At 39.8% G+C, this 27,468-nt stretch overlaps 1 protein-coding gene across 6 annotated transcripts in view; it reads left to right on the plus strand.

The window, feature by feature from the left end:
• Nucleotides 1-26,383, plus strand: part of LOC118812746 (NACHT, LRR and PYD domains-containing protein 3-like) — a 33,562-nt gene extending 7,179 nt beyond the window's left edge. Inside the window, exons 5-17 of one of the 6 annotated variants that reach the window (XM_036577860.1) lie at nucleotides 1,278-1,394; nucleotides 2,041-2,157; nucleotides 3,732-3,774; nucleotides 5,310-5,514; nucleotides 5,740-7,516; nucleotides 12,580-12,753; nucleotides 14,812-14,985; nucleotides 15,763-15,933; nucleotides 16,654-16,827; nucleotides 17,195-17,368; nucleotides 19,056-19,229; nucleotides 22,928-23,101; nucleotides 25,975-26,383. In XM_036577860.1, the coding sequence (XP_036433753.1) occupies nucleotides 1,278-1,394; nucleotides 2,041-2,157; nucleotides 3,732-3,774; nucleotides 5,310-5,514; nucleotides 5,740-7,516; nucleotides 12,580-12,753; nucleotides 14,812-14,985; nucleotides 15,763-15,933; nucleotides 16,654-16,827; nucleotides 17,195-17,368; nucleotides 19,056-19,229; nucleotides 22,928-23,101; nucleotides 25,975-26,152 (3,652 nt within the window). In that variant the 3' untranslated portion in view covers nucleotides 26,153-26,383. The remainder of the gene's footprint in view (nucleotides 1-1,277; nucleotides 1,395-2,040; nucleotides 2,158-3,731; nucleotides 3,775-5,309; nucleotides 5,515-5,739; nucleotides 7,517-12,579; nucleotides 12,754-14,811; nucleotides 14,986-15,762; nucleotides 15,934-16,653; nucleotides 16,828-17,194; nucleotides 17,369-19,055; nucleotides 19,230-22,927; nucleotides 23,102-25,974) is intronic. The other 5 variants (XM_036577859.1, XM_036577862.1, XM_036577861.1 and 2 more) reach the window with 5 other exon arrangements.
• Nucleotides 26,384-27,468: the final 1,085 nt, after the last annotated feature.

The raw sequence follows: 27,468 nt of genomic DNA on the forward strand, positions 1-27,468 counted from the left end.
TCAGTTTCACACATATAACTTTTTCCTTCTAGCTAATATCTAGCAACATATGTAAACACTCTCCCCTATCTGTTTTGTTATTGGGGCTGGGAGGGTTAATTTACAAAATGCACTTCAGATTACTGGGCCCTCAAGTGGCATATTGTAAATTGTCTTTGCTGCCCCAAAACAACTTCAAACGTTGTATTTTAATTTAAATAACATTGTTAAGAATTACTGCTTACAACATATTATTATTGTTATGATTATACACTAAAACTACTCAATGCTTCATATCACTGAGATTTTATTTCAGACATTACAGCACAGTCTTTGGAGTTGCAGGTTTATCACATCATTTTCTGTACTGTCACAGATGAATGATAATTTTGAATCTGTAAGGTGAAAGAAAGTCCAGCCTCTGTAGAAGAGGACAGGGCTATCAAAGAACACCATTCTTTACTTTCAATGTAAGATCATACGAAGAGATTTTGGACCTTTTTTAATAATCATGAAAATTTCACACAGTATTAAAGGCATCAAAAGGGTAATGTAAAGGACGTCATATTCAAAACAGAAAATTAAAAAAAAAAACATTTGTTCAACAGTGACACTATGTTGCGGTATGCAAGTCATTGATTGTCCTTTAGATTACTGCATTGTTATTAGCCAATAATTTGTATTAGTCCACATTATCTCCAAACAGAGATTATGTATTACAGAAAGAATTTCAATTAATGTGTCAAACTGTGGTATTAATTAACAGAATGAGTTAGCAAGATACTGATGATTAATGTCTATCATTATTAAAGACTATTCACATCTCACTCTGTTCTTTATTAATGTATACATGTCAGATGACAATATCAGAGATGGAAACTGCTCACATTTTGGCGAAAGGGCCCCTTTGTAGAATTTTGCTCAGAGTCACTGGGAGGTCAGAATAACAGTGATGTAAAATAAAGATATAACAGTTGTTTGTTGGTCAACATAGCTTTGCTTAGCTAGATAGGTAGTTAGCTTAAGCTAAGGGTGACATGGTAAAGAAATGTGAAAATGTCAACTCTAGATATGTTGGGATTTGTGAAAAGTAACAAAAACATATTCCTAGGTTTTGAAAATCACAAGGTCATGTCTAATCTTTCAGTGGGCTGACTCAGAGTGGTCCGTGGGTGTTTTCGGTTGTTTCTCTGTCCACCCAATGCTTTCACCTCTTACTAGTTTGCATCCCTGCAATATACACTTATAACTGACATTATATATTATATTATATTAAATTCTGCATTTGTATGTTTTAGTCTGAATCAGAGAGAAAGACCAGACTCACCTGGACCCAGCTATGTGTCCATGAAGAGTAACCGGTCAATGAGCCCTCCACTACTGATCAAACAGGAGGACTGTTCTACTGAGCTGAGGTAAACATAGTGTTAAGTAAGAATGGTGTAGGGAAATGTTCCTGATTAATCTCAGCAGGTGAGTGAGGTGTGTTGGAGCAGGTAAACACTACACTGTGCAGTGCTGTTGTTCTCCTGGACTGGAGAAGAACACTAGATCAGGAGATTCAGTCAGTTTCACTTTACTGACTACCTGGTAAAAAAATCTGTAAAATAATCCAAAGGATTACTATATTAATGTAATTTGATTATTTTCTATTATTTTAGATTACTTGTCTTTAAAATCCTTAAAAACATAACAGGAAAACAATACAAACAATACAAGTGACATATAATTGTGTGTGCGTTATGTGTGCTGGGTCTACGTCCATTTGAAAATGTCACAGCAGTGTTTTCCTAAAATGAGATGTTAACCTATTAGTTAAAGTAAAATGTTACCGTTTTTATGTGGTGAAGGGAAACAATCTGAGGAGTAGTTTTAATGAAAGCCTGCTAGTACGAGACTGGACTCGACAGAACCAGACAAGGCTTGCGGACTTTGACTTTAACACCAGTGACTCAGACTTTGACTCAGACTAGAGCCTTATGATTCAACATTCTCAGGAATCAAAGTGGAAGAAATGTAGAGAGGCATTTTTAATGTAAACGGATTTGTTTCCTGTTGTAGGCATGCCAGAACTGCATCAAAAGCATTGTGGCATCCTGCCACTGGCCATGGTGCTGCAGGAGCAAGGAAGGTGTGGCCAGGCAAAGTGGTCACCTCTCGGGAGGCGCTGTTATGCCAGTAAGAACCAGACATTTGTGTTGTTAATGTTATTGCAGTTCTAGTTTAGGCTGTGTTGGGTTGTGGGTGAGATAGTGGGTTTGTTTGTCTACCCTGATGTGAAGTTGTATGACTATTGGTGACCTGCCATGCTATGCCCTGTGCCTGAGTAGCACTGAGCGGCAGTTCTCAGTCTAGTTCGTAACTATGATGTGCATTGCTTATTTTATTTCAGAGGACAAGTGATACAAGTATGATAATACAAATTTGCCTCCATAAAACTAGAAACTGGCAAAAGTCAAAAAAGTATCAATGAGTTCTTGCTCAGCCCTTAAACTCCAGTCTTACTGTTGTAATTCAGCAGCTAACTCACCATTTTCCTCAAGATACTTTAACAAAAACAGAGGAAGTAACCATCACTTTGTTCTCTTTTCTATGAACTTCATTTAGTGCGGTTGAATTGATTTCTAATGTTTGGCATCTAAATTTAGTGCAGACGTGGCTGTTTTTAGTTAGTTAGTGGTGTTGTCATGTTTCACACTGTATGTTAGTCATAATTATTTATTTAAATGTGTTGAGAATGACCCACCACCCAAATAGTACCTGCTCTGTGAGGGTCCATGGGGGTCCTGACCACTGAAGAACAGGGTAAAAGGGGACAAAGTATGCAGAGAAAAAGATGGACTACAGTCTGTAACTGTAGAACTATAAAGTGCACCTACATAGTAAGTTGAGCTGATTGGGGTACAGTATTGAAATGATGTTATATACATATGTGAAGAATGCATACTGACTTGCTTAGGGTGCAGAGTTTAGGATTGGAGACTTGAGTTGTGGCTTGCATGTACTGACTCGGGACTGAGTTGAGACTTTCCTGTGCTGACTGGGGATTTGAATGTCAAGACTTGAGACTTGAGCCTACACTACACATTTTGTCTTGCCCAATTGTAACCTCAATTTCCCCCTTGCAATTAATTTTCACAATCTGAAAAGATTTTTCAGGTCAGGAGCTCGATCAGAGGTGACTGACAACACAGATAATCTGGTTGAGTGAGAGGAGAAAGGAGTGAATCTTTATCCCTCTGATCAAGCTCTGATCAGACACCTCCCGATATTGTCAAATATGTATGATATTTAAGACTCAAACTATCCAGTCCAGTAAGTTTAGCTTACATCATTTGATATCTGAGAAGATCTGTGATTTTGAGCTCTAATTTGTAGCACATTCCAACACCATGTGTCGCCTATGTTTTGCATCATGCCCTTTCTCTACAAAATGCAGGTGGTCCTGGTTATGTTTGTGGTTTCTGAGAAATCAAAGCCAAAATTTTGCAGTCCCCCACCCAATGACTTTTCTTTGTCTTTCATCAGTTTAGTTAATCACAAACACAATACAAACAAGTAAAAGCATCTCCTAGCCATTCATAATGTTGACAGTTTCATATGACAGTATAATATTTATTATATGTCTAGGATATCCTACAGTGTGTGCAAATTAAATTTTAAATAAATCTGATGTAATATGTAACAGCAAGGTTAATGTTCTTTTCAGTTTGTTCATTATAAGCTATTTATAACATTGCATTTACCAACAGAGACCAGAAAGAGACCACCAAAAATATGGAGTTCATATTCAAGGTAAGGCTGCACAATTATTGATTAATTTGGAATAACAGTTCTTATTTACAGTTCTTAACATTATTAAATTTGTAAAAAAAAATGTATAAATTAACTAAATTCCTAAAACTTGCAATGTGTATGTCAGCAGAGATCAATGTGAACAGCTATTACAAACATATAAACAAATGGGGCAGGACCTGGGGCAGGTCCTTTTCGTACCTGGAGTGGGCATGCCATTCTTTTCCAGGCTAGGACCATAGATCAGACCCTTTCAATGAATTGACCCTGTCAATGAATTTGAACAGGAGTGGAGACAAAGTCCAACCTTAGCAGAGTCCAACGATAACACTGAACGCTCTTAACTTTACGCTCTAATGTTGAGTATATGAACACAACTCTTACTCTGTACACACTGAGTACAAAGATTGAATGACCTGGAGTAGTAGCCCCACCACTCCATACACCCGGAGGACCTCCCACAAGATATCTCAGGAAACACGGTCATAAGCCTTCTCCAAATCCACAAAACACATGTAGACTGGGTTGGCAAACTCTCATGCCCCCTCAACAATCTGTGAGACAATAAAAAGCCGCTCCGTTGTTCCATAGCTGGGATGAAATCTCAGCTTGCCAACTACCTCACTGACCTCCACCAGGGAAATGGAGCCTGAATCGCCAGAAACCTCTGGCCCTGACTCCTGTGAAAGAGGCATGTCTCTCGGATTAAGGAGTTCCTCAAAGTGCTCCTTCCACTGACCAACAATATCCTCATTTGAAGTCAGAGTTTCTCTACCCCTGCCGAATACAGCCTGGGCAAGCCACCCCAACTGCTTCTGAGTCGCCTGATAGTTGTCCAGAACCTCCTTGAGGCTGACCAAAAATTTTTCTTCATGGCCTTGCTGAACTCCTCACCTGTGCAACTCCTGAGTACGAGAGGGACCAACCCCTATCAAGGAGTTTGGTTCCAGAGCCAACACTTGGTGGAGGTGAACTCAACTATATCTAGCCGGTACCTCTCAACCTGCCGCACAAGCTCTGGTTCCTTCTTCCCCAGTGAGGTTACATTCCACGTACCAAGAGCCACAGTAGTCTAGGGCCAAAAGTATGGGATGTTGCAGTAATTTCATTCACTATTTTATAGTTTACACTTAGAGCAAGGTCTGGTCAAAATCATGAATCTCAACATAAACCTCATAGATGCTTTAGATGACTTGGCTCTGAAGATCCCTAGATGACAGAAGCCCTTCTACCACGGCAAGGCCCAGATCTAGGAAGGGCCTCACAACATATGCAATGTTTATTTGCTTAATAACATGCAGATGTGTAACTTTGTGTCTCTAAATGCTTTATATTTAATAATAGACCACATTCACATATCATACATGTGCAAACACTTGAATTTTATGAAATATAATCAAAAATAGTAGTTAACGCACAAATAATTTATTACAATCATCTTTTTTAAATTGAAACCAATATAACTGCAGAGCACCTTGCACTCATTAACTGGACCCTTTCTGGGCCGTTTCTATTACTATTTTTTGTTTAATCAGGAGCTGGAGCACAAAGTCATCTCTCTGGTGAAGAATCAGCTGAAGAGGTTTGTGAAACTAATGAGCCTGGATTACCCAGCATGCTCTGAGAGAGAGGAGGAAGATGAGGCGGATCAGAACAGTGTCAGAGAGGGGGTGCTGAATATCACACTGCATGTCCTGAGGAACATGAACCAGACAGACCTCGCTAACACACTACAGACCAGTAAGAGTTCAGGGTCATGGAATTACTCACTATGCAGAGTTATTAGAAAATTTTTGATGATTATGATGTAATGATAATTATATTCTTCACAGCTGAAGAACTATTACATTTAGTTTTGTGAACATCCTTTTGTGGTGAAACCATAATATGTTGTGTTTGTGGTAAATGCTGAAACAGAACACGAATTGTTGGTGGTTATTTGTTTATTTAATTTTTGTTTATTAGAACTGGCACCTTCTTGTCATCAAAAGCTGAAATGCACACTCAGGGATAGGTTTCAGAAAATTAATGAAGGAATCTCAAATCCTGGAACCTCACTTCATCTGAATGAGATCTACACAGAGCTGTACATCACAGAAGGAGGCAGTGGAGAGGTCAATAATGAGCATGAAGTCAGACAGATTGAGACAGCATTCAGGAGACCAGCAACACAGGAGATACCCATCAACTGCAATGATCTCTTTAAAGATAAATCCATCAGAGCTGTGCTGACTAAAGGTGTTGCTGGGATTGGGAAAACAGTCTCTGTGCAGAAGTTCATTTTGGACTGGGCTGAAGGAAAAGCAAATCAGGACATCCTCTTCATGTTTCCACTTCCTTTTAGAGAGCTGAATTTGATGAAGGACAGAAAACTGAGTCTATTGGATCTTCTTCATGACTTTTTCAGACACACAAAGGAATTAAAACCTAAAGAGTTTTATCATTATAATGTCATGTTCATCTTTGATGGCCTGGATGAGTGTCGACTTTCTCTAGATTTCCAGAACAATGACAGCTTATCTGATGTAACAAAATCAGCCTCAGTTGATGTGCTGCTGACAAACCTCATCAAAGGGAATCTGCTTCCCTCTGCTCTCCTATGGATAACCACCCGACCAGCAGCAGCCAATCAGATCCCTCCTGACTGTGTTGACCAGGTAACAGAGGTACGAGGGTTCAGTGACCCTCAGAAAGAGGAGTACTTCAGGAAAAGAATCAGTGATCAGAGACTTGCTAAAAGAATCATCTCACACATGAAGTCCTCAAGAAGCCTCTACATCATGTGCCACATCCCAGTCTTCTGTTGGATTGCAGCCACTGTTCTAGAGAGAGTGTTGGGTGAAGCAAAGAGTGGAAAGACCCCGAAGACTCTGACTCAAATGTTCACACACTTCCTTGTGTTTCAAATCAAACATGGCAACCAGAAGTACCACCAAAAAAGCGAGATTGATCATAAACGAACAAGAAAGATTATTCTGGCACTGGGAAAACTGGCTTTCCAACAGCTGGAAAAAGGCAACCTGATCTTTTATGAGGAAGATCTGAGAGAGAGCGGCATTGATGTCAGAGAAGTGTCAGTGTACTCTGGAGTTTGTACCCAAATTTTTAGACAAGAGTTTGGACTGCAACTGGGGAAGGTTTTCAGCTTTGTTCATCTGAGCGTTCAGGAGTTTCTGGCTGCCTTATATGCATTTCTTTCTTACATCTCCAACAACATTAATGTGCTGCTACAGCCAGAAACTGGAGTTTTTGGTTTTTTCAAAAAGTCAACGATGTCTGACTTCCTTAAGGGTGCAGTGGACAAGGCCTTACAGAGTGAGAATGGACACCTGGACCTTTTCCTTCGCTTCCTTCTGGGCCTCTCACTGGAGTCCAATCAGACTCTCTTACAAGGCCTACTGACACAGACAGGGAGCAGCTCTCAGAGCAAAAAGGAAATAGCCGAGTACATCAAGAAGAAGATCAGGGAGAATCCCTCTGCAGAGAAAACAATCAATCTGTTCCACTGTCTGAATGAACTAAATGATCATTCTCTAGTGCAGGAAGTCCAAACATTTCTGAACAGAGGAGGTTCCAGTGGTCTCAGTGGAGTTAAGCTCTCTCCTGTTCAGTGGTCAGCTGTGGCGTTTGTGATGCTGAATTCAGAAGAGGAGCTGGATGAGTTTGACCTGAGTAAATTTGATCCATCAGAGGAATGTCTTCTGAGGCTGCTGCCAATAGCTAAAGCATCCAGAAAAGTTGTGTGAGTATTCATATGTTCATATGTTTTTAATATTGACATTGATGATTTCCTACTCGCTACATTTTAAGACATTTCACAGTTTCTATGTGTGTGGTGTTTTTCTGGTTTTGTTTTAAAGTTTCTTGAACAGTTAAAATCTCATAATTTTGCTGCATAATAGAATTAAATGTTAAATTAGACCTTTGTAAGCAAGAGGAGCATGAGACAGATGGATTATTTGCTGTCTTACCAAGATTAAATGACACTTATTAGTCCCACAATGGGGAAATTTCACCTCTGTAATCTAACCCATCCATGCAGTGAAACACCACATACACACTAGTGAAGACACACACTAGGGGGCAGTGAGCACACTTGCCCAGAGCAGTGCGCGGGGACTGCTCTGAGCACACTTGGCCTGGGGAGCAGTTGGGGGTTAGGTGCCTTGCTCAAGGGCACCTCAGTCACGTACTGTCAGCTCAAGGGATCAAACTGGTGACCTTCTGGTCGCAAGGGAGGTTCCCTAACCTCTAGTCCACAGCTGCCCCCAAAAATCTATCAAAAGTGCTCTGTAAGACCATGAGTGTGTGGATATGTATAGTATCTTTCTGTGATGTGCAGTTGCTCACTATGTTAGGTCCTCCTGTAGTATTTTCAAAATAGCATGTTGGAACATCACTAATACCATGAACTGTGGGATATATGCTTAGCTCAATACCACTTTGTTGTAGTATTCAGGATAGGTGGCATTTAGAGTGTGTTTAATGAGGTCTTGTGTTTTTGCATGTTTGAAAAATGGAACACACTTTAAAACTTACCAGAAAGCACATGGATGCACACACCAGCACCCAAAACTGCAAGTGTGAATTTTGGATCAAGCCTTCAGTCTTGACTTGGTCTTGGTCCCATATAGACTTTTTCTTGACTCATCTTTGACTCTATAAAAGTACAGCCCTACCAGGCAGTGATGTAAATAAGACATTTAATTAAACTTTAGGAGGATTAATGATGTGGATTAACCTTAAATGTACAATTATGTTTAGTTTTAAAGTTAGATGAATCATTAGTTCCAAAAGCTTCAGGTGACTTTAATGTAACGAACCTAAGAGATATAAAATGACGTGTCTGATGAAGAGGGGGCTTGAGTGGCTGAGACAGCATTAGATGGTCAGAGAAACATGAATAAAGTATGGGATTTTGCAGTAATTTCATTCACTATTTTATAGTTTACACATAGAGCAAGGTCTGGTCAAAATCATGAATATTTGTCAGCTATATATGTTATAACTGGGGTTTATAAACAGAACAAATACAGATATTTGGTTTGCTCTGAGAAGAACTGAACTGTTGTGTTTATAGATTTAGATGGATGGTTTTCACATTCATAAGAACACATTCACACAGACATAGGCTATTGACTTTTATTGTTTGTTGGTCACTTGGTCTAAAATATAGCAGGTTGTCCATAATAATTTACCAGAGGTTACAATAACAGCATGCCTTGTATGGTGTCATATAGAACAAATGGTTTAATGTTATGAGGTTTATGTTGAGAAAACATTTGTAGTAAAACTCATTTTACATTAGAATTTTGAAGTGATAGTTTTGAAGTGTGGAGATATCAGCATAACTGGCAAAAATCTTCTTTGATTTACTGTCAGCTCTTAAGATGCTATGCAGCATCTGTAAATGTCAATAATGTAATGCACACAAGGCATGCTGACAAAGATATTTGAGAGTTTGTGAAGACACACATAGTAATATTCAAATTCCTGTTTAGAGTTTCACTGTGCAATTAAACATCACTGAGAACATAGGCTTAACTTTAATCCATCCAACAATTAAACCCCTATTGTGGTGAGGCTTTAGAACCATCGTCTTCAGAAATATGGAAAGCAGGTATGCTGAAGGGGCTGCAGCACCCCCTGATTTCAGCACTGCAATTGCTAAGAACAATAATAATGCAGAGAGCTGAACCTTTTAATAATTTGAGCATAGTAAAGACCCATGTGTGCTCATTTTAGAGAGTTTTTTATTTTGATATTTTCAGAATTTGCAGTAGCTGCTGCTTAAAATTTCAGGACCGTCAACTTAAAACTCCTTCCCACATCCCTGAACGTCTAAGAGTGAAAATTTAATTGTCGCACATTTATGTGAAGTAAAAGTGCTTTATTAAGTAGTCAAAGTGTTGTAACAAACAAGGGAAAACTCCACTGGGGTCTCCAAAAAGAAAATGGAAGATGTTGCTCCCAAAAACTGTAACTAATTATTCCCACATCACACGTTGTTCATTTACATCAGCCAATGATGTTCAGTCATTTTTCTATTGAAAGAAAATGATAATCTCAACATCAAATTCAGAAACACACAAAACAGCTCCAACAGCACCCATAACAAAATGTGTCCAGTCATGCCTGAAGCTCCTCTTCTTTCCAGTTTAATGTCCTATACATTTTCATGTCTATCTTTTGCTTCCTTCTGAATTTTTTGCACCCCACCACCACCCATCTGCTCCCTCTTCCTCAGTCTTACCTCTGCTCATCAAAGAGGGGTCTAGCCTTCCAGCTTAAAGCAGGAACTGTTCAATCCAGAGTTCTTACCTACAATCATACTTGCCTTTTCCCATACTATGACTATAAGTTGAAGGCATGGTCCGAACTACTAAAATATATAATCATACAATTTAATGAGGCCTATTTGCAGGACCTCTGTTGGTACCTGCAAAGGAAGCTCACATGTGTTACTGAATATGTGTTTGTGTGTATGTGTGCAGTACTGACACAAAAACAATGCCCTCTGTGCTCCTCTCCATCATGAATGGATTTTAAAATATGTATTTAGATGAAAATGATTACAATTAAAATGATTGTAAAACATTGTCAAATAGCACTAGGTAGCATATTCAGAAACATTTCATGTAATAACTTTTGAGGTAACTTTTAAAGGCATTAAACGCTTCATACGTCTGGTTCCCATTACCACCACTGTGAACAAATCCGACATCCAGCATTTGTGAGATCAGACACTGATGTTGGATGAGAGGGCCTGGCTCACAATCTCTGTTCTAATAATCCTTTATTAGTCCCACAAGCAGGGAAATTCACAATGCTACAGCAACAAAAGGATAGCAAGACACATCTAAGAAAAAGAATTATCAGGAAGATAATTAACAAGCAAGATATTAGGCTTATTATACTTTATATGGTAACAGTTTGTTACTTACATGTGACAATGTAATACATATAATATATATATATATATATATATATATATATATATATATATATATATATACAACCTCATTTCCAAAAAAGTTTGGGATGCTGTGCAAAATGTAAATAAAAATAAAATGCGATGATGTGCAAATCACTTTAGTCCTATATCTAACTGAAAATAGTACAAAGACAACAAATCGAATGCTGAAACTGAGAAACAATATGTTCCAAAAAAGTTGGGACGAGGGCAAAAAAAAAAGACTGGTAAAGTTGTGTAATGCCAAATAAACACCTGGTAGTTGATTGGCAACAGGTCTGTGACTAGATTGGGTATAAAGAGCATCTCAGAGAGGCTGAGTCTTTCAGAAGTAACAATATGGAGGGGTTCATCCCTGTGGACTCTATGCTCAAGTAGTTCAACAATTCAATAGTAGCATTTCTCAACGTAAAACAGCAAACAACTTTTGCTTTTCATCATCTACGGTACATAATAACATTAAAGGATCCAGAGAATCCAGAAAAATCTCTTTATGCAAGGGACAAGGCCAAAACAACACTGTCTGTGAAAACAGTTCATCACTACATCAACAAATGCAAACTCTAAAACGCAAGAAGAAGAAACCACATATAAACGGGATCCAGAAACACTGCCACCTTCTCTGGGCCTGAGCACATTTAAAATGGACTGAGGGAACATGGAAAAGTGTCCTGTGGTCCGACAAATCAACATTTGAAATTATTTTTGGAAATCATGGACACTATGTCCTCCGGGACTAAAGACCACTCAGCTTGTTATCAGAGCACAGTTCAAAAGCCAGTATTCATGATGGTATAGCGTCCACTTTTTTGAAAATGGGACTGTATATAAAGATACCAAAGATAAAAAAATAGACTCTGTCCTTAACACAAAAACCTAAATATTATAAATAAAAAACCATTTTGTGCAAAAACCATGCAATGCTATAGCCTGTGCAGCACAGTGTGCATAAAACAATACACATAATGAAATCATGCGAGATATGGTGGGATCCAGAAACAACTGGGAGTTTGGAATAATAGGAGGAAAATCATTCGATAGGTAGGTGCATAAATTGATATATAACCCTATTTCCAAAAAAGTTGGGATGCTGTGCAGGATGTAAATAAAAATAGAATCCAATGATGTGCAAATCACGTAAACCATACTTTTAAAGAAAAATACCACAAAGGCAACATATCATTGAAGACAACATATGTTGAAGCTGAGACATTTTTTGGTTTTTTGAAAAATGTATGTCCATTTTGATATTGATGCCAAATACACATTCCAAAATATTTATTCAATCTCCTCTTTAGCCCAGAGGGCACACTGTCCATGATTTTTGTCCTTTAATGTAGTGCCATCTGAGGGCCAGAATATCATAATCAGCCAATATTGTTTTTTGCCCTTCTCCTTTGCATACAAAGATTTCTCCAGATTCTCTGAAATTCTGTGTGATATTATATACCGTACATGATGTAAACCCAAAGTTCCTTATTTATTTTATGTTGAGAAATGTTATCCTTGAATTGTTTCATTATTTTTCTGCACAGACTTTCACAGAGTGATAAACCCCTTCCCATCTCAGCTTCTCTTTAAACCCAATCTTGTTACTGATGTGTTGTCAATCAATAAAATTAGTTTTAAGTTGTTGCACCAGGAGTTTGTACACAATTTTATCAGTGTTTTTGCCCCATCCCAAACATTTTGAAATGTGTTGCAAACATCAATTCAAAATCTGCATACATTTTTCCAAAACAATAACATTTCTCTTGTGTAGTCTCATGTCTTCTGAATGAATGTGTGTTTAAGATGACAGTGTTTCTGATCTATCATCTTTTCGCTCCCAGGCTGTGTAACTGTAATCTCACAGAGGAAAGCTTTGCAGCTCTGTCCTCAGCTCTCAGTGCAAACACCTCCAGTCTGAGAGAACTGAACCTGAGTAACAATAAACTGCAGGATTCAGGAGTGGAGCTGCTCTCTGCTGGACTGGAGAATCCACACTGTAAACTGGAGAAACTAAAGTAAGATCATCACTTTATCACTTAAACACACATACACACACACACTTTTTGCTTGTTGTTTTGTATGCCTTTGTATGTGTATTTTTATTTTTACAAACACTTTCAATTTCTCTGTTTGTTTTTATTTTCTAAATCCCTTACAAACACAGTCATGCACACACACTTTCTCATTCTTGCACATGCTATCATTCATCCACTGTAAGTCTCTGTCTGCTGTACCTACGTATTGTTTAGTGCAGGGCTTAAAATTCTCCCTGCACTGCACCATAGACTTATAATTGTTTTTTTTTTCTTATTATTGTCATGATTTTTGGATTAGTTTGTGAGTCTCTTGACAACAATAACCAACAGAAGAACAAGTGATGACAGGTTTGAGGTATAGGTGATTGGATATTCTTTATGGTTATGAAAGTTGTGTTTAGACTTGGCTGCAAGAATAAAGTTTAATTTTGAGGAAAGAGTGAGTAGATGCATTTTTTCCATCATTTGGACCTTTTTAAGTTAATTTAAGAGTTCATATGTAGAAACAATCTCTGAAATGGCGATATGCACCACATCCTGCATTTATCTAGATTGTAGCCTACAACTTGCTAGGCTATATTTTACCAGGGGTGACTCATCTACAGGGCTATAGCCCCACACATTTTTAAACAGTCCTGAACTGTAACCCACTCCCCAAAAGAGAGAGGGAAATGATTGTGTGGCAAAAGAGAGAAAGAGAAAATGCAGATGATTATAGTGCAAAGGAAAAAAAAAACATGAGTGAAGTTTCTGTAAAAAAGGCAAATCAACTACACGGACAAAATTACGTCTATTAAAGTAAAAGTATTTAAAATATCAAATTCATTAAAAAAAGCGATTAAGTTAACAAATTAATTATCATGTGCGATACATTCTTTTAACTCATAATTTAAAGTACAATAAAAAAGTTTTAACATTCAAATCAGCTTTTACAGTGAACATAAAAATCATTTTGAGAGTTTCAGGTTGCACAATATAATGGTGGCAGACAGAACCAGACTCTTGCAGCAGAGGCTTGAGTTAAGAACCAAAGGGATTGTCCAGAATCAAAGTCAGCTAGAATCAAAGTCATTAATAGAAAATGTGGCATACACTGGATAGCAATTGGAAACACAGGAGAATTGCTCGGTATACACATGGATGTGACAATACTTCATAAAGAAGCTTACAAACAGACTGGTTAAATACAGGGAGTGATGGGTGTGTGTCATTAGAAGTCCGCAAAAATGAAGAGCAGTGATAGGTTGATCGGAGAGTGTCCTGAGTGATGTGACACAGGGGTTCTGGGAACTGTAGCCATGAGTGGCCGCGTTGGCTGTGGTTTATGTATAAAAACTACAGATTTCTGTTTCAGCAGTACATTTAAAAGGAGACGTATAGAAGAGATTGATGTTGAGAGGAAATAGGCAGGACACTTTATTAATGACATTACTAGGGAAATTACATTATCTGGCTGTAATTCATTTTTTTCATTTTCAGAAAACAATTCTACATTGAACTGGGATGAGCACCAGATCTTTATGTGCCCAGCAAATGACTCTTTTCCTATCTTATACCACCAAAATTGTCTCTACTAATGTCGATTTTTGTTTTGTTTTGTTTGTGTATATATATTTTGTTTGTTTGGGATTTGAGCAGTTTTGTTAATACACATTCATGTTTAATTAATAAATTTCTTCATTTCATGAACTCATTTTCCTTCCATTCTTTCTCCTTGCCCCTGAACACATTTCAGGCACAGACATTTTCCTTTCCTTTACACGCTGTTTCTGTGTGTGTGTGTGTGTGTGCATGTGTGTGTGTGTGTGTGGTAATATGACTCTCTGCTGTTCTGTTACTTGTGATGTTCTGACAAATAATTATTCCTCTGTGATGCTGTATGAGACCACATTTCTGATCTTTTGTAAACATTATTTAGTTTCTGTAAGACGCCCACTTAGTTTTGAAATCTGTGCAATTTGAATAATCTTATGTCTTTCAAATGAGTATATGTTTGAGATGACAGCATTTCTGATCTCTCTTAATTTTTTCTCCCAGGCTGTGTGGGTGTAATCTAACAGAGGAAAGCTTTGCAGCTCTTTCCTCAGTTCTCAACTCAAACTCCTCCAGTCTGAGAGAACTGAACCTGAGTAACAATAAACTGCAGGATTCAGGAGTGGAGCTGCTCTCTGTTGGATTTAAGGATCCATACTGTAAACTGGAGAAACTGGAGTAAGTTCATCACTTTATCACTGTGGGTGTAGATCACAAATACACAATCAAGTAGCAATGCTACAATGGAAACTCAAACACATATACCTATATTATTGACTTTTTATATTGTGTGTGTCTTTGTATGCATGTTTTGTTTTTGATTTTTACAGTGTTTTATTTCTTTTTTTATTTTTGATTTTCCAGTTTGTGTCTGTGAATCTCACACATTAAACATTTCTTGTCTGTGAATCTTATAGTCTATTGGTCTATTGTGTCAAATGCTGCACTAAGATCAAGGAGGACTAGCAAAGACACATTTCCTTGGTCAGAGAATAATAAAACATCATTTACAATTTTTACTAGTGCTGTCTCTGTACTATGATGTGGCCTAAAACCAGACTGAATTTTTTCATGTATATAATTCCTATGCAAATAGGAGTTTAATTGTTTTCCCACAACTTTTTCCAAGATCTTAGATATAAAGGGGAGATTTGAGATTGATAATTTGATAGTTCACACAGATCAAGGTTAGCTTTCTTAAATTTCTGTAAAAAGGGCCCTGTTGCTTTTGATGCTGTGTTATACCATTATTTTTCTGTGCTTGAGTGAGATAACACTCACTCAAGCACAGAACATTTATAAAAGTATGTGTTTGCATAACAGAAATAGAAAGTAAAGATTATAAAGATTGTTTGTCTCTTTTAGTTTGTGTAACTTATTGTATTATCATGTATTTTGAATGAATGTGTGTTCGAGATGGCAGTGTTGGTGATCTATCATCATTTTTTTTCCCAGGCTGTGTAACTGTAATCTCACAGAGGAAAGCTGTGCCACTCTGTCCTCAGCTCTCTGCTCTAACTCCAGTCTGAGATCACTGAACCTGAGTTACAATAAACTGCAGGATTCAGGAGTGAAGCTGCTCTCTGTTGGACTTAAGAATCCACACTGTAAACTGGAGAAACTGGAGTAAGTTCATCACTTTATCACTGTGGATGTAGATCAAACACACACACACACACACACACACACACACACACACACAAACACACACACCAAAACAGACACGCACACTCAAGCACAGAATCTCTCACACACACAAACCACATACTCTCTCTGTCTCACACACACATAAAAACACAAAAAACACAAACACGCAGATGCATTGCCAATTACACTCTTTACCCTTGCTGTGTATTTTTATAAGTATGTATATTTCTGAAGGAAATGTACATAATCATGGACCTGATTCACTTACTCACACACATACCCACTTACTCTCTCATTCACATACTCAGGCTCATTCATTCACATTTAGGCACATTCAGTCACATACTCACCCCTCACTCATTCACTTTTAGTATGCAGTCAAATAATCTTTGATGCTTCATAAGAGTACTCCTTTACTTCAGTGACACTGTTTGTTTTTATTTCTAACAATGGAATTTACTACTAATACACTCATTTCTTACTTAGATTTTTCTCTTGCACACACACACACTGCCTCACAGTGTGTTTGTGTGTAAGATGACATTTATGAACTTTAATAAAAGTTATTTTGTAGTTTCTATAGCTCTGCTTACTTCATTCTGCCCACTGAATGTGTGTATGTGTGTGTGTGTGTGTGTGTGTGTGTGTGAGAGTTCATTTGTAAGACTGTAGCTTTTCTCCTTGTTTCTGTATCTACAGACTGTATAACTGCAGTATTACAGAAGAAGGATGTGCTGCTCTGGCTTCAGCTCTGAAATCAAACCTGTCACACCTGAAAGAGCTGAATCTGAACTATAATAAACCAGGAGAGTCAGGAGTGAAGTTGCTGTGTGATCTACTGAAGGATCCACACTGTAATCTGGAGAAGCTACAGTGAGTTACTGATGTACTGTCTCTACACACATATTAACTGAATGGTGATTATTTTTTTAATCTGAATGAAAAGTATGGGAGCACAAGCATGTGTTTGTTTCAGTTTGTTCCATTATTCAGACAAAAAATGTTGAAATGGGAAAAGTTGAAAATGGTATCAAATATCAACACATAGTTGTAAAATTCAGTATCATGAAAGTCCTAGTTCAGATATGTATAGTTACGGCGTGTGTGTGTGTGTGGGTGTGTGTGTGTGTGTAAAAGTATAAGGTAATTTCGTTGTGTTTAGTGTAATGTGTACTCTCATTTTCTGAATGAATGTGTGTTTGAGATTACTGTTTCTGATGTATCATCATGTATCTCCCAGGCTGTGTAACTGTAATCTCACAGAAGAAAGCTGTGCAGCTCTGTCCTCAGCTCTCAGATTAAACTCCTCCAGTCTGAGAGAACTGAATCTGAGTAACAACAAACTGCAGGATTCAGGAGTGAGGCTTCTCTCTCCTGGACTGGAGAATCCACACTGTAAACTGGAAATACTGGAGTAAGTTCATCACTTTATCACTGTGGATGTAGATCATATATAAAACATACACACATACAAGCCCTGAAACATATACACACATTTAAGCTTATTTTGTGTTTGTCTTTGTACAGTTGCAATAAAAATTATTAAATCCCCAATGGAAATTAGATTTATTAGGAAAATGTACATACTTTCAGCTGTTTGTAATAAACTAATTAAATAATAATTTAATAAATTATTAATAATACATTTAAATAGCTCAGCAGAACTAATATAACAAGTGTCTTCTCCATATTCAACACAAAGTGCCACTTTTAATGACTACTGTAGTCTCAGAATTATTCAAACCTCTTAATGACAAGCATCTTAAATATTTAGTAGGGCACCCTTTTGGTGTTATGGCCTGCGACAAACATGATACATGGTGAGACACCAGTTTCTGGCAGCCTTCCTGAGGAATCTTAGTCCATTCTTCATTGGCAATGGCCTCCAATTCACTAATATCCTTGGATTTGCATGCTGCCACCAACTTTTTGGAAAAGCAGACCCAGATCATCACTGAGCCACTGCTATGCTTCACTGTAAGTAGGGTGTTCTTTTCAGCATATGGTTCATTCTTTCTCCTCCAGAAACACAGCCCCAAAAGCACAAAAAAGTTGTCTGCAGTATGCTGAAAACCATATAAAATGCCACAAACGTTTTGAGATTCTCTTCTATGGAACGATGAAACAAAACTGGAGCTTTTCAGTCCTGTCAATCAGCAGTACATCTGGAGACGGAAGAATGAAGCATACACTGAAAAGGACACCCTGCCTACAGTGAAGCTCTGAGGCTGCTTTGCTTTCTCTGGCACTAAAAACCTGCAGCATGTGGAGGGCAAGATGGATTCAATAAACTATCAGGAAATCCTTGGAGAAAACAGCATGCCTTCTGTGTGGAAGCTAAAGCTTGGGCATCATTGGAGTTTCCAAAAGGACAGGATCCCAAGCATACCTCAAAATCCACCAAGGCTTGGTTTCAAATACATCCTGGAAAATTATGGAATGACTGCCACAGTTCTCTAACTTCAGTGCCATAGAAAATTTTTGGTGGGTTTTTAAAAAAGTGGTTGCCACACATAAACCCAAGAATATTAGGAAACTATAAACCAGATTGTTTAGTTTATTGATAACAGCTGAAACAATGTAGATTTACATGTAGATGTAGATGCAGATAATGCACCTAATTTTCAATGGGTGTTCAATAATTTTGATTGCAACTGTATATATTTTTATTTTGATTTTTACCTGTACATTTTCAATTTCTCACTTTTTGTCTGGGAATCTCTCTTACACACATGCAATTTCCAATTCTCTCACACACTTTCTCTTTCATTCACTGAAAGTCTTTGCCTGCTGTGACTACGTTTTTGTTAGTTGTGTGTGTTAATGTAACTGTCCACCTTTCTATTGATTGTGAGGCTTTGATGTACCATCATTCTTCTGTGTGTCTGTGTGAGATGACATTATTTGCATTTATAAAATTTTTGTTTTTGTACCAGTTCTTACTTCATTTTGTATGAAAGACCTATGTGCATAGAAAACAAACATGAAATAAAGGTCATATTGTTTGTTGTGTTTTGTAGTTTATGTAGCTGATGTATTCTCATGTTTTCCAAATGAATGTCTGTTTGATTGTTTTTGATCTATCTTCATTTTGTTCCCAGGCTGTGTCAGTGTGACCTCACAGAGAAGAGCTGTGCAGCTCTGTCCTCAGTTCTGAGCTCAAACTCCACCAGTCTAAAAGAACTGAACCTCAGTTACAATAAACTGCAGGATTCAGGAGTGGAGCTGCTCTCTGCTGGACTAGAGAATCCACACTGTAAACTGGAGAAACTGGAGTAAGTTCATCACTTCATCACTGTGGATGTAGATCTCTCTCTCTCTCTCTCTCTCTCACTCACACACACACACACACACACACACACACACACACACACACACATCATCATCATCATCATCATCATCAGCATCGTTAACTGCTTAGTCCAGACAGAGTTGTGGTAGCAGTTGGGAGAGCAGAGAATCCCAGACAACCCTGTCCCCCGCAACTTCCTCCAGCTCCCAGGCCAACTTGGAGATATAATCCCTCCAGCGGATCCTAGGACGACCCCATGGTCTTGTCCCGGTAGGCCATGCCTGGTACACCCCCACCGGGAGGCGCCCAGGGGATATCCGGATCAGATGCCCGAACCACCTCAGCTGGTTCCTCTCATTGTGGAGGTTTAGTGGCTCTACTCTGAGCTTCTCCCAGATGACTGTTCAACAGTCAGGATGGAATCCGCATTGTTCCTCCTCAATCAAAGGTTCAACTCTTGGACGAAGTTTCCTTTCCAGCACCTTGGCATAGACCTTCCCAGGGAGGCTGAGCAGTGTGATACCCTGGTAGTTGGCACACACCCTCCGGTCCCCTTTCTTAAAAATAGGGACCACCACCCTGGTCTGCCAGTCGAAGGGTACTGTTCCCGAGGTCCATGCAATATTGCAGAGACATGTCAGCCTCGACAGCCCCACAATATCCAGAGCCTTAAGCATCTCTGGACGAATCTCATCCACCCTGATGCCTTGCGACTGCAGAGTTTACCAACTATCTCAGTGACCTCCACCAGGGAAATGGAGCTTGACACGCCAGAAGCCTCTTGCCCTGACTCCCATGAGGGAGTCATGTTTCCCAGATTAAGGAGTTCCTCAAAGTGCTCCTTCCACCGACCATCAATATCCTTATTTGAAGTCAGAGTTTCTCCACCCCTGCAGAATACAGCATGGGCAACACCACCCCGACCCCTCCAGAGTCGCCGGACAGTTGCCCAGAGCCTCCTCGAGGCCGACCAAAAGTCTTTTTCCATGGCTTTACCAAACTCCTCCCACGCCCTGGATTTTGCTTCTGCCACCTTTTTTGCCTGTCGGTACCTATCTGCTGAGTGGGGAGTCCTTGGGCTATCCTGTCCCTAAAGGCCTCTTTCTTCAGCTTGACGGCCTCCCTCACCACCAGTGTCCACGACGGGGTTCTTGGGTTACCACTCTGACAGGCACCCACAAGCTTATGGCCACAGCTACAACTGGCAGCCTCCACAATGGAGGTTTTGAACAGGGTCCATTCAGATTCCATGTCCCCCACCTCCTCTGGGACATGAGAAAAGCTCTCCCGGAGATGGCATTTAAAATTATTATGAACAGGGGCCTCTGACAGTCGTTCCCAGCACACCCTCACTGTTCACTTGGGTCTACCGGGTCTGACCATCAGTCTTCCCTGCCATCTGATCCAACTCACCACCAGATGGTGATCAGATGACAGTTCAGCACCTCTCTTCACCCGAGTGTCCAGAACATATGGTCCCAAGTCAGCTGAAACGACAACAAAGTCGATCATTGACCTTTGACCCAAGGATGCTCTAGTGCCATGTACACTTATGAACATCCTTGTGTTCGAACTTGGTGTTCATTATGGACAATCCATGCCTAGCACAGAAGTCCAGTAACAATTCACTATTCAGATTTAGATCAGGCAGGCCGTTCTTCCCAATCACGTCTTTCCATATCTCCTAGTCATTGCCAAGTAAGTCTCCCAGTAAGACTATGGAGTCTGTAGGTGGGACCCTTTCCAGGACCCCACCCACTTGCTCCAGTAAGGCTGGATACTCCAACCTGTTGTTTGGCACGTAAGCACACACAACAGTCAGAGTTTTCCTCTCTGTGATTTTAATTCGCATTAAGGCGACCCTGTCATCCACTGGGACAAACTCCAAATGCACGGCCACCAGCTGGGGACTCGAGAGTATCCCCACACCCGCCCGGCGCCTCTCACCCTCTGAGTAGGAGAGGTACCAACCCCTATCCAGGAGTTTGGTTCCAGAGCCGACACTGTGGGTGGAGGTGAGCCCAACTATATCTAGTTGGTACCTCAACCTCCCGCACAAGCTCTGGCTCCTTCCCCCCAGTGAGGTTACATTGCACATACCAAGAGCCCATTTCTGCCGCAGGGGCCTAGGCCGCCAAGGGCCTCCCTGCCATCTCCCACTGCCTATACATCACTGCACCACTCCCCCATGCTGGACCTTGCGGGTGGTGGGCCCACATGGTCTCCCCATGTTGCCTCTTTGGGCTGAGCCCGGCCAGGTTATGTGGGCTGCCTGGCCACCAGGCGCTCGCCGAGGGACACTACCCCCAGGCCTGGCTCCAGGGGTAGGTCCAGTGACCCTCTCCTGGGCAGGGTACAGGGTCGTCTGTGTTTGTTTTTCATGGAGGGTTTTTGGATTGAGTTAGTCTGGGTCTTCACTCCAGACCTGTTGACCCCGTGAGACCCTACCAGGAGCATATTGCTCCCGACAACTTAGCTCTGAAGATCCCTTGACCACACAAGCCCTTCTGCCATGGCAAGGCCCCAATCCAGGAAGGGCACACACACACACACACACACACACACAGAAACATACATACAGGTACATACAAACAAAAAACACATAGAAACACTCACGCATACACAAACACAAACTTTTGGCTTGTTATTGTGTGTATGTGTCTGTCAGAATATGTAGACTATATGGACAAATGTTTGTGCACTCCTGCTTATCCAATGTTTCCACCAAAATCAAGAGTATTACACATATCTTTGATCCCCTTCTACTGCAGTAACTGTCTGTACTCTTCTGGGAAGGCTTTTATGCTAGATTTTGGAAGGGTGCTGTGAAGAATTGACATTTAGCTACAAGAGCAGTACTCCAACTCCTCTTAAAGGTATTGGATGGTGCTCCATTACTGCAGAGAATACAGTTCCACTGCTCAATGTCCAGTGCTGGGGGGGAGTTTATACCCCCCTAGCTGACACTTAGCACTGACCATGGTGACCTTAAGCTCATGTGTGGCTGCTCAAGCATGTCTCCTTTATATTGGCAATGCTTTTCTAAGGAGATTATACAAGAGCATTTGTGTGCATTTGAACTCCTGTATCAGTAGTGGGTGTGCCTTAATACAGCTGAATTCACTAGTAAGAAGGGGCTGCCACAAACCTTTGGATATACAGTGTGTTTTTTTTTTTCAAACAAATTTTCAACTTTTCACTTTGTTTTAGTTTGTAAATGTCTTTCACCAAACATTCTTATTCTCACACACACACTGTTCATCCACTGTACATTTCTGCCTGCCATGTTTTAGTTAATGTGTGTGTTAATTATCTGCTATTCTGTATTTTGTTATGTTATGATGTACCATTATTTTGTTTGTTTGTGTGAGATAAAATTGATGAAGATTAACTTATTCTTTTAACATCTCTTATTTCATTTTGTATGCTAAATCTGCATGCTATATATATATATATATATATATATATATATATATATATATATATGTGTGTGTGTGTGTGTGCGTGTGTGTGTGCGTGTGTGTGTGCGTGTGTGTGTGCGTGTGTGTGTGTAAAAGAAGTAGAAGGTAAGGTTCATAAATGTTGTGTTTTGTAGTTCATCTAATTTGTTTTCTCATGTCTTCTGATTTAATGTGCGTTTGAGATGAAAGTATTTGTGATGTATCATAATTCCTTTCCCAGGCTACGTAACTGTAATCTTACAGAGGAAAGCTGTGCAGCTCTGTCCTCAGCCCTCAGCTCATACCCCAGCAGTCTGAGATCACTGGAACTGAGTAACAATAAATTGCAGGATTCAGGAGTGGAGCTGCTCTTGGTTGGACTGGAGAATGTACACTGTAAACTGGAGAAACTGGAGTAAGATTATCACTTTATCACTGTAGATGTAGATCTCTCTCTCTCACACACACACACACACACACACACACACACACAAAAACAAAAAGATACCTCACAAACATACACACACTCACAGGCATGCATACACACTTTTGGCTTGTTATAGTACATATGTTTTTTAGGTGCAAAACATTCTACAGACCTGGCTCACTCATTCCCTCAGTCACATACATACTCCCTTAAACACGTACTCACCCACTCACATATTCACTCACATACTCATCCACTTACATACTCATCCACTCACATATTCACTCACATACTCATCCACTTACATACTCATCCACTTACTCACTTACTTCTTTACTCCCACACTCACCCACTTACTCAGATCCATATACACTCACTCAACCTTTCACTCATACACACATCAGATCATCGGGGTCACTCTTCACACACCCACAACACCCACACGGACCCACACACACATACATAACACACACACACACACACATACATAACACCCACGTGGACCCACACATACATAACACCCACACGGACCCACACACATACATAACACCCCCCACACACACACATATACATAACAATGTGGGACTAACTCACTCCCCATTTCTTGCAGTTCCAAATTATGGAACTGTGATGAGGCAAACGTGTTGCCCATCACCAGAGACTATGTATGTGTGTGTGTGTGTGTGTGTGTAATACTTACCTGAACACCTACCTGTAATACTCACCTGTTGTCTGTTTCCTAGTGCAGTCAGCAAAAGGGAGGCAGAGCAGACGGAGCTCACTCATGAGCGTGCCGGAGGGCCCATGGCTAGCTCATGAGAGGAGTGATGTCTCTAACCTAGGTCACAGAAGACAGAGTGAGACAGGCTAGTAAACATGCGCACTGTATGAAATATCCTACCAGTAATATTATATATTAAGGCCTTGTGATATGCAATTATGATTTTATTTACCCTTGTTTTAATCCACTCTTATAGGACAGCAACACCCCTGCAGAGTGGAATGGTTCAGCTCAGGTGATGCAGGGGTGAGGCTAACCCTATAAGAGGCAGGGGAACGGTTTAGTAGGGGCTAGCTTGAGGATACTCACCTCAGATTGCGAGGAGACTGAGGAGAAGAGTGTAAGAGCTAAGCTAGAGAGTATAGTCCTATGGCCTTGTGGCCTAAGACTACTTATACTTACCTGTACTGATTGAGTCAGGTCAACATTTTAACCTCCGTTTACTTTGTGTTTGTACAGTTTTTCTTTTGAGTGTTTTCACCTTATAAATAAATCACACTGATTGCAAAGAATTATTCAGAGTTGTCACATCTTCATCCTGCAACTGCACCCTACTTACCTATTCAGTCACAATCTACCCGGTGACTTTGTGTCTCCTCACGGTGTTATGACCCTGTGGGTCATAGTTTTTGTAGTGTGTTTTCTGTATTTATTGCAGAGCTGAGGGAAGATGCACTGAGCCACCACCAGGGGGAGCCGCCAATAAAAGAGAGACGCCCAGGTGGAAGTGGGGGGTGCTTTTGCTTCTGGCGTGGCTTCTGTTGCGTTCCCGGTTCCCTGCAGTCACTTACGTGACACTACTGCTGTAGGGCTGTGTTGGTGTGAGAGCTTGGCTGCTGGTGTATGGTTTATTGGTGTTTTGCTGTTTGTCATTGAGATTTCTGTAAAAGCTCGCTCATGCCGTTACTCTTTCATTGAAGTACACTGTAAACACTCAGCTACCATTGCTGCCCAGACAATAGCTCTTGTACATAAACACTCATTGGGAAAGAGGGGGTTAATTTTTTTTTGTTGTCTTTTTCTCTTGGTTTGCTTTAGTTAGGAATTTGGTTAGAAATTGTATTTGATTTTCTTTTGTTTGTTAGGTAAGTTATATTTTTCTAAACTTAAGTTAGCTGTGTTTTTGTTTGTTATTTTACCCTTCCCTCTCCTAACATTTCATAAATGTCTAAAGCCTTGAACTCTTGAAAATAAAGCCAAATTGTTATTGTCGCAAACATTGGTTGTCTGTGTGACTTGGGGAACCGGAGGGCACGGAGATCTCTTTATTTTTATGTTGCGGCCCGACCTAGACCGCACGGGGTTCGGCAAAGCATCGTCACAGGAACACTGTATAAATATAGTTACTGCATTTCACTGAAACACTTCACTTGATATGACTGCAGATCTGAATACTTGCATTTTTGCACATTTTAGTTCCACAACAATAGCTGATTTTGCATTTTCACGTCTTACTTCACTTTAACATTGTTAGCTGTTAAAATTACTGTATCAACCAAATACTGTATACTGATGCTCTGGTTGCTACCTCAGAGACTGCTATGCTCATATATGTTAGGCTATCTGCTTTTCTGCTATAGGCTTTCTGTTATGTATTTATTGTAAGTCTTTTCTATTTATTTATTGTACTGTATTGTCTGCACTGTGTTTATTGTATTGTCTCACTGTTCCTGTGTTGGTCCTGGAGGAAGGTTGTTTGTTTCACTGTCACTTGTATACAGCTGGAATGACAATACAGCCTGACTTGACTTGACATATTCAGTCACATACTCACTCAAATACTCATTCACATACTCACCCACTCACATACTCACACACATACTCATTCACTTTTAACAGTCATTTTGTTTTTGAAGCTTCATGATAGCAGTGCTTCACTTTAATGATACTGATGGTTCTTGTTTTGTAATAGTGTGAATTTCTTTACATTAACATATTTACTCTCTCATTTTTAACACACTTGCACTGTGATTCTTCCACAATACATGTCTGCCTGCTCACCCTACTTCCTGTTGTATATGTGCGTGGTAATGTGTGCATGTTATTTTATTGAAATAATGTTTTCTCCCTCTCTCTGCAGGCTGGAATTATGCAGCATTACAGAAGAAGGCTGTGCTGCTCTGGCTTCCTCTCTGAAATCAAACCCCTCATACCTGAGAGAGCTGAACCTGAACTACAATAAACCAGGAGAGTCAGGGGTGAAGCTGCTCTCTGATCTACTGGAGGATCCACACTGTAAACTGGAGAAGCTACAGTGAGTTACTGATGTACTGTCTCTATACACACATTCACTCATGAATGGTTATCTACCTCAATCTCCTTCAGAAACACACACAGGCACATACATTACTGTGTTTGAGGTAGTGGGGAGTTACACTACACCTGTGGGATGGCCTACTTAAGAGCAAGGCTCGGCTTCAGGCTCGTTTCTTCTTTGTATGAAGTTCTTACAAAGAAATCGGCCAGTATATTGGGTAGAGACGAGTGTTTTTCTATCGCATCTCTTTTTGTCTGTTTAGCTTCTTGAGATCTATCCTGTTTTTCTCGTGGTACAGCTGTTACTACTTTAAGAAAAAGAAAAAAAAGTTGTGTTTAAGGAAGTCTGTTATGTTCCCACTATCTTTATAAGTGTGACATTAAGGAAAACTTTAGTTAAGGAACCTTCAGTTGGTGTTTGTTTTTTGTTCCATGCTGGCCTGTTTTCTTGGTAGTCCTTTGTTCTCCCTCGTACAGTAGTGTTAAGGCGGGAAATTTAGGTTTCGACCCATTTTCAGGCTCATTGTTTTAAAGGATGCTCCCATTGAGCTTTTTCCACCTCCTTTGTGGTGGTGCAGCGGAAGCACACACACCTTCCAGCAAGAGTAAGCGATTTCGATCCCCCGATGAACTCATTAAATCTCCTGTGCTATATTCCTTCATCTTATTAGTTCTGCATTTGGGTTCTCCTTAGGCCTGTGTTGGTGACAAACTCGATTCACGTTAGGTGAATTCAGGGGGAATTCTGGGTTTGAACTTCCCTCTGAGTGGGTCACCCATTACATTACCTTTTTGTAGTTTAATATGTGGTTTGTGTATGGTTTGAGTCTGTGCTGTACACTGGAGATTGGGTCTGTGCTGTACCCCAGAGATATTGAGTAAAAAACAGACAGCACTACAACAATTTACAAAATATTAGTTTCTCATACAATAAGTTTCTCAATATAAGTTTCTCAACAGTAGAGACGTGTTTCAACTGTAGGACTGTGGGTAAATTACAATAACGTCAAACATCTCTGCCAGATGGTTACACTGAACAAAGTTCTGTAATTTAACAGCCTACATTAGAGAGAAAAAGCATTAAAAAGTTTAATATTTGTGTTCCAAATTGTCCTTGGGTTGATGAATGAGATGAATGGCTAACAACATCAATATTTGGTCAGTTTTCACAGGAATTGCAGAGTAGTCCCAGTGAACATTTAAAATCCAGAAGTTTGCATGTGTTATCTTGTCTTCACATACACAAACAGCATTCTGGTTTTGAAAATCATCTTGGTGATGTGAAGTTTGTGGTTTATTGATTGAATGTTGCACTGCA

Source organism: Colossoma macropomum, unplaced genomic scaffold (genome assembly GCF_904425465.1).
Source record: "Colossoma macropomum unplaced genomic scaffold, Colossoma_macropomum, whole genome shotgun sequence".
NCBI lineage: Eukaryota > Metazoa > Chordata > Actinopteri > Characiformes > Serrasalmidae > Colossoma > Colossoma macropomum.